This window comes from Penaeus chinensis, chromosome 6 (assembly GCF_019202785.1).
Source record: "Penaeus chinensis breed Huanghai No. 1 chromosome 6, ASM1920278v2, whole genome shotgun sequence".
NCBI classification, from domain to species: Eukaryota; Metazoa; Arthropoda; class Malacostraca; order Decapoda; family Penaeidae; genus Penaeus; species Penaeus chinensis.
This window is the reverse complement of record NC_061824.1, coordinates 17,243,022-17,250,521: the sequence shown is the minus strand read 5'-3', so window position 1 is coordinate 17,250,521 and position 7,500 is coordinate 17,243,022. Positions and strand designations below refer to the sequence as shown.

The 7,500-nt window shown below is 30.4% G+C and overlaps 2 protein-coding genes across 2 annotated transcripts in view; one reads left to right on the top strand and one right to left on the bottom strand.

Moving 5' to 3' along the window:
• LOC125026620 (E3 ubiquitin-protein ligase TRAIP-like) overlaps window positions 1–3,939 on the bottom strand; it is a 17,697-nt gene extending 13,758 nt beyond the window's left edge. Inside the window, exons 1-3 of the mRNA XM_047615191.1 lie at window positions 3,731–3,939; window positions 1,810–1,943; window positions 100–232 (exon numbers count right to left, since the gene is read on the bottom strand). Of these exons, the coding sequence (XP_047471147.1) occupies window positions 100–232; window positions 1,810–1,922 (246 nt within the window). The 5' untranslated portion in view covers window positions 1,923–1,943; window positions 3,731–3,939. The remainder of the gene's footprint in view (window positions 1–99; window positions 233–1,809; window positions 1,944–3,730) is intronic.
• A 2,977-nt stretch (window positions 3,940–6,916) lies between these two features.
• The window catches only part of LOC125026323 (glucoside xylosyltransferase 2-like), a 23,472-nt gene continuing 22,888 nt past the window's right edge, over window positions 6,917–7,500 (top strand). Inside the window, exon 1 of the mRNA XM_047614683.1 lies at window positions 6,917–7,357. Coding sequence (XP_047470639.1) covers window positions 7,029–7,357 — 329 coding nt within the window. The 5' untranslated portion in view covers window positions 6,917–7,028. The remainder of the gene's footprint in view (window positions 7,358–7,500) is intronic.

Sequence of the window (7,500 nt, the reverse complement as noted above, 5' to 3'; positions counted from 1 at the left end):
AAGGGGCATTAGTTGTCTTCTTAACTGAGGATGGAATGATGGGATGGTAAGACTTTTACCACATAAAACATGAGATAAATAATGAAAAATGCATTATACCTTAAGGCTGTCAATCTGGTGCTGCAATGTGTCAGGGTCGACATGTGATGTATCTGCTCCTCCTGAATCAAAAAAGAGTTTTACCAAACTCTTCTCTGTAGCTTTGTGGCGACATTGTGGGCACGATTTCGACCTGGGCAAGATGGTAGCAGCATTAATAATAATAATAATAACTTGTTGGTATGTGATTGCATATGCTGTTGTACTGACAATCACCATATATAATAAATGTCAGTTACTGCTACTTTAACCCCTAAAGATCATCACATCTGCAGTTGACTGTGGTTCCTACCCAACACAGCAAGCAACTTCCACCAAAGGAAAAACTGTTCCTTATATTTCAAAAAGTGTCATTTTATGCACTTGATGTTTTTTTTTATTATGCTAATATGTTGCTCAGTTAGTCTAGTACAGGGCCAGAAGGTTATGATAAAAAATCAAAATATCTCTTTTCCTTTTTTCTTCTGTAACTTAGATTGGGAGGTCTGCATGGGTGGAATGGGTAATGAGTACAATGCATGATTTCCTACCCCAGAATACATGTTCCTCATGTAAACATAATATATTTACCAAACACCGAACTATCTAATCTAGTCTGAATATAGGTTGATCACTGCTGGCATTAAGTAGGTGAGAATACAGACAAATGACAAGTATGCATTTTTTTCTACTACAAAAATTGTCCCTTTGTTTAAATTATCAAAATTACACAAAAAACTGAAGAAAAAAAATAAAGATAAAGATAAATACTGAATCAGTGTAGTTAGTAGGAGCAGAAGAGGGACAAGGCAGAAATACATATTGTGAAAAAAGGACTTTATACGTCTTGATCTCAGATTAGGGTAAGGTTTGGGACAATGAAGCACCAATAATCAACAAAAGAGACAGAAAAAATGATCTGACTGTGAGGATGGTCACTTTGGCCTCTCTAGGAATGTTTATATGCAAATCCTCATTGGATACTCTAGACAGAAGCCAATCACCCAGAGTAATTTTCGTGCAGTTTCTGCTGATGCCACATAACTCAACTGCCGCATTCCAAACTAACATTGATCAATACCACTAAATAGCAATACCACACACTCTCTTATCATTAATAACAATCTTCATCCAAAACCCTGCTAAGGAATATTCTACACAATTTTTCTTAATCAATGAATGCTATCCATATTTTCCTTCATAATAATTGGTAATTCTTTAAAGTCCCCAACTCCACATCAATTTATTTTTCAACAAATTTGGTTGCCATGACTGGGCCCTGCCCGAGAGGAGGGTTGATGAGGGATTCTGCCTTTCAACAAACTCTGGCAAACATTGCCTTCACCTCAGTATGCACGGCAAAACAGAGCTGAACTTTTGGATCATTAAGGGGACTTGGCTCTCGGTGGCACTTTCCACAACCTCTCCTTTATTTATGGCATTACCGTTAGTGTCTGCAGATTATTTCTTGTACTGACGACAGCAACTTTTAGTCCTCTACAGGAATATTATCTTTAATTTGCCTTAACTTAATGTATCCATTCCGTAAAGATTAACAAAGTAGTTGGGACTAATACAATTTCTTGTATCTCTTGTTTATATATTGTTTATATCATCATATTCAATTCATCAGGAATCTGAAAAACTAAAAGATTAATCAATCTTTAGAATAAAAACATACAAGAACCCTTACTCCTTCCAACTTCAGTAAAAAAGAATTTCACCATATACCTTTCAATCCACTGTATCAGACACACAGTATGGAAGGTGTGTCCACAGGGGGTTGCAGAGATGTCATCTGTGTGGATGAAGAGATCTCCACAGATTACGCAGGCAGCACGCATCTTTGGATGGCTATGGCAGAACTGAAAGTCAATTGAAGATATCAGAACTGTGCTTTACCCAAAAACAAGAGGATCAAATACAAATGCAGTTACAAACATCATCAGGGAAAATAAAGTCTTCGACTGATTCCTTAGTTCAGCCAATGTTGCAGGGGATGGTATGTTTGAATATGCCATACCCACTGTGAGTTTTGGTTATATATCCTTTTTAATCAAAAATGGCTCGATTACTAGTAGTGCCTATCCCATCTCATTACCCTTACCCTTTTCCTTGATTTTTGGAAATATTCCTTCTTATCTTATATTGCTATTAGAATTGTTAGTAAATAATCATCATAATGTCAATAGTAATTGTAACAGCATCAAAATTCATGTCATAAAAAAGAAAATCCCAAAAACTTAAGGAAAGGGGAAATCAACAGATCATGTACGCCTCCTAATAGACTCTTTGGTAGGTGTGTCCTTGTGGACATTTATCTGTAAAAAAAAAAACAAGAAAAAAAATATATATATTAAAATTCAATGGAGATGACATGCTTATTGCAGCAAGGGATAATCACAAATTGCTATGGTGGACTCTATGCTCTATTTTGAATCATATGGAGGATTTACTAGATATACCTGAATGCTAAGGGTATGAAGCCCAACAGATGTGTAGGTGTGATGCAAAGGCCTGTGGTAGATCTGCTAGTGTCTTTGAATAGTGTAATGTGTCAGTTATCCTTTCAAATAGCATATTCAATTCTAATCCCTCTACTTTTCTTATCTACTACAAGTTTAACTGGACAAAACACATTATGAGCAATCCATAGAAACTAATACTCTTGGTATTGGCAGTGGAATCTGGAAACTCATTATTATCTATCAAAGTAACTATATTTACAGCAACATAATGCAGTATCTATTGACTAGTTTTGTGGTAGTTCCAGAGGAATTCTCTCTCTACCCACAGCAGGGAAGAGCGCACATCCAACATGTGGGAGGGCCCGATGCTTAGTTTGTCTAAAGCTCTCTCCTGCAGTGAATACGTGAAGGATTTGTTGTTGAGGGTGACTGATTCAGTACTGTGATTACAGCAGAGTTCAAGAATTACACACTGAGCACCCGCAACCAGAACTCCCAGAAAAATAGTTAATACACATAGCCATATCCATTATCTATATATACATATAGATAATATGGCATAGACAGTTGAACATCTGAACATCAAAGGAAGAGTTGGAGGGCAAGACTGTGAAGGTAAAGAGGTATTTGTTACCGAGAGTGATGCACCCTCCAGAGACAAAGTTTTATAACCAGGGTATCATATGAACACAAAAATTCAAACCTAACCTTTCTTACCTTCTATTAGGTCCCTAACAAGAAGGGCAAGCACCCCTGTTCCCCACCCTTTTCTTGGCACCTGCCAACTTATATAAAACAGACATTCAGAACTCTGGCTGTGGACTGTTGTCGACTATGAGGATATTTTTGTTTTTGTTTTTTTCAGTGAATATGAAGCCAAAGCAGATGTACCTGCGTCTATTTCTCTATTTTTTATGCTCTATATGATGACAGCGTCCCTTTCCTTCTATCTCCGTGCATCGCTCACGGTAACAACATCCACTGGTAAAGACCGAGAGGAGAGGGATAATATGAAACAAAAGGGGGAAGACAAAAATGAAAAGCAAGAAAACTAACAAGAAATTAGGAAGAACACGGCAAGTTAAATGGAAATGGCAGGAAGTTAATAAAAAAATAATCACACTGATAAATGATAATAAACATAGCTGTTGCTGTAATATGCGCATATCACGCGAGAAACTTACCAAAGGGTAAACTATTCAAACTCCTCCCTTCCAGTCGGCTCTACGCGCCATATTAAATTATTCCATGATGCAGTTCCGTCGTATCCATGATCAAACGTTAAAATAATGAAGCACAACACTCTAAAACGCCAATAAGACGAAAATTCAACTGTTAATTCTAACGCCAAGATCTTGCACCAGTTTTCTGCGAGTTAAAGGTCTCCGCGGCAATGTTCATAGACTCGTTTTTTAAATGTTTATATTTATTTCTCAATTCATGCATTTATCCTTCAAATCAAATAATTATTTATTTACATTTTTACCTACTAATTTTTATTGATATCAAAATACATACATGCACTATATATATATTAGAATTACATAAGCAAATTCAAAGGTCACGGACTAGTCGACGAGCTTATACGAACCTGTAAACAAACCAATGACAAATATTTTCATTATTATTAAAAATGAGGATGATGGAAATAATTATAATAAGAATGGTAATAAAAAGAATAACATAATGATGATAATGATAATGGTGATGATGATTATAATTATACTACTTTTACTGTTGTCACTACTATTATTATTACTACTACTACTGATGATAATGATAATGATAATAATAACAATGATAATGATATTAAAAATAACAATGGTATTAATAATAACTACTACTACTACAACTACTACTATTGCTAATAATAATAATAATAATAATAATAATAATAATAATAATAATAATATAATATTAATAATAATAATAATAATAATAATGATAATGATAATGATAATGATAATGATAATGATAATAATAATGATAATGATAATATGATAATAATAGTAATGATAATGATAATCGTAGTGATAACAATAATAATAATATTAATAATAATAATGATAATAATAATAATAATAATAATAATAATAATAATAATAATAATAATAATAATAATAATAATAATAATAATGATAATGACAATGATCATCATCATTATCACCACCATCATCATCATAATGATAATAAAAAAATGATAATAATGAAAATGATAATATGAAAATAATAGTAATGATAATGATAATGGTAGTGATAACAAAAATAATAATAATAATAATAATAATAATAATAATAATAATAATAATAATAATAATAATAATGATAATAATAATAATGATAATATTGATAATAATAATAATGATAATAATGATAATACAACAATGATGATGATAACAACAACAACAGCAACAACAATGATAATATAATGATAATAATAAAACAGTATTAATAATAATCATGATATAATAATAACAATGATAATAACAATAATAATGATAATGATAATAATAATAATAGTAATAATGAAATAATAAAAAATAATGATTATGATGATAATAATAAATAATTATAATAATAGAATTATAATAATAATGATGAGAATAATAATAGTAGTAGTAATAATAATAATGATAAAAATGATAATAATAATAATAATAATAATAATAATAATAGTATTTATAATAATAACAATAATAATAATAGTAATAATAATAATAATGAGAATAATAAAAATAGTACTAACAATAAATAATGCTAACAATAAAAATAACAATGATCAAGATGATAATATTGATAACAACAACAGTCATAATGATAATAACAATGATAACAATAATAATGATAATGATGATAACAATAGTAATAGTAATGGTGATAATAATAATAACGATTATAATGATAATAGTATTATTATGATAATTGTCATGTTGATGAAAATAATGATAATGATTATAATAGTAATAATAATAGTAGTAATAATAGTAGTAGTAGAAACAATGCTGATAAAAGTAATGATAATGATGATAGTCATATTGATGATAATAATGATAATGATAATAATTGTAATAATGATAATAGTAATATTAATAGTAGTAGTAAAAAGTAAAAGCAATAATGATAATAGTAATAACAATAATGATAATGATGATTATGATAATTGTAACAGTGATGATAGTAATAGTGATAATGATCATAACAACAGTAACAATAATAATAATGCAAACATTAATGATACTTATTATAATAATATTAATTATAATTATAATGATAATAATAGCAATGATAATAATTAGGATAATAGGGTAATAATAGAATTACAATAATGATAACAATATCCAATTAGAATAATAACAATAATGATAATAGCAATGATAATAATAATAGTAATAATGATAATAGATAGCAATGATAATAATAATAGTAATAATGATAATAGCAATGATAATAATAATAGTAATAATGATAATAATAATAGTAATAATGATAATAATAATAGTAATAATGATAATAATGATAGTAATAATGATAATATTGGTAATGATAATGATAACAATGATGAATATTGATAGTAATATCAGTGATAAAAGTTTTCATAATAATAATAATAATATTGGTAATGATAATGATAACAATGATGAATATTGATAGTAATATCAGTGATAAAAGTTTTCATAATAATGATAATAATAATAATAATAATAATAATAATAATAATAATAATAATAATAATAATAATAATAATATCAGTGATAAAAGTATTCAAATTGATAATAATAATAATAATAATAATAATAATAATAATAATAATAATAATAATGATAATAATAATAATAATGATAATAATAATAATGATAATAATAATGATAATAATAATAATAATAATAATAATAATAATAATAATAATAATAATAATAATAATAATAATAATAATAATAATAATAATAATAATAATAATAATAATTATAATTATAATAATAATAAATGCCGTATCTTAACCAAGTTTAGGATAAATCATCGATCGCCATCTAATCCTTTACTTCATTAGATGTTAAATAGTAAATAGTGGTAGATTAAATGCTAACTATAGGTGTTCTATCTCGCTTTATTCCTTGCTGAGCTTCATTTGTTTCTTTGCCAAAAAAGAATGTAAACAAACAGAAGCTTTACTTATCTGCCAAACGTAGAAATTATTCCTCCTCGAACTAGTATTTATACTGTTTCCAAATAAATAATAATTAAAAGATTGAACTATAATTGAATTGGTATTTCAAATATAGATGCATTAGCAATGAGATGTATAAAGGATGTATAAGTGGACGCGGCAGTACAACATTTGGGCTGAAGGCGACACAGGTGGGGAGAAAGCGCGGCGCCAAGGCAGAGCGCTTGGAGGAGCGAAGGGCGTGAGTGGGCGTGATGGACGCGTCGGGCGTGATGTGGGCGTGATGGCAGGTGTCATGTGTGGGTTTTTGTGCCAAAATGAAATGCACGTATAGGCTAGTGGTCGTGCTGGGAGGCATATTAGGCCTCTTGTTGATGCTGGGATTCAGTGGAGATGTCACAAGAATGCTCAGGTCAGAGGTCACGTCTGGTTGCGTTGACCTCGTCTCCTCCCAACCCAGGGCGCCCTCGGACACGGAGATGCCAAGCATCAAGCCACAAGAAAGCACGCTGGTCCAAGAAATCGACCAGAATGCCGTAACACATCGTTTGGTCCCAACTGTGGGGTCAGCCACCCAAGCGCGGCCCCACGAAGGCGAAAATCGCATCCCTAAATCAGATGCCGTTGCAGGGAATGGCAAGGAAAAGTGAGTTATCCTTAGTGTTGCAACCTTCATATATGTGCAAGTCCTATGTCCTATTACTCGCTTCGAGTTCACGAATGCAATGCCTGGACCTTGAGCCTCAAATGTGATCCTATATCCTGATTTTTGGCCAGTTTAGAAATTGT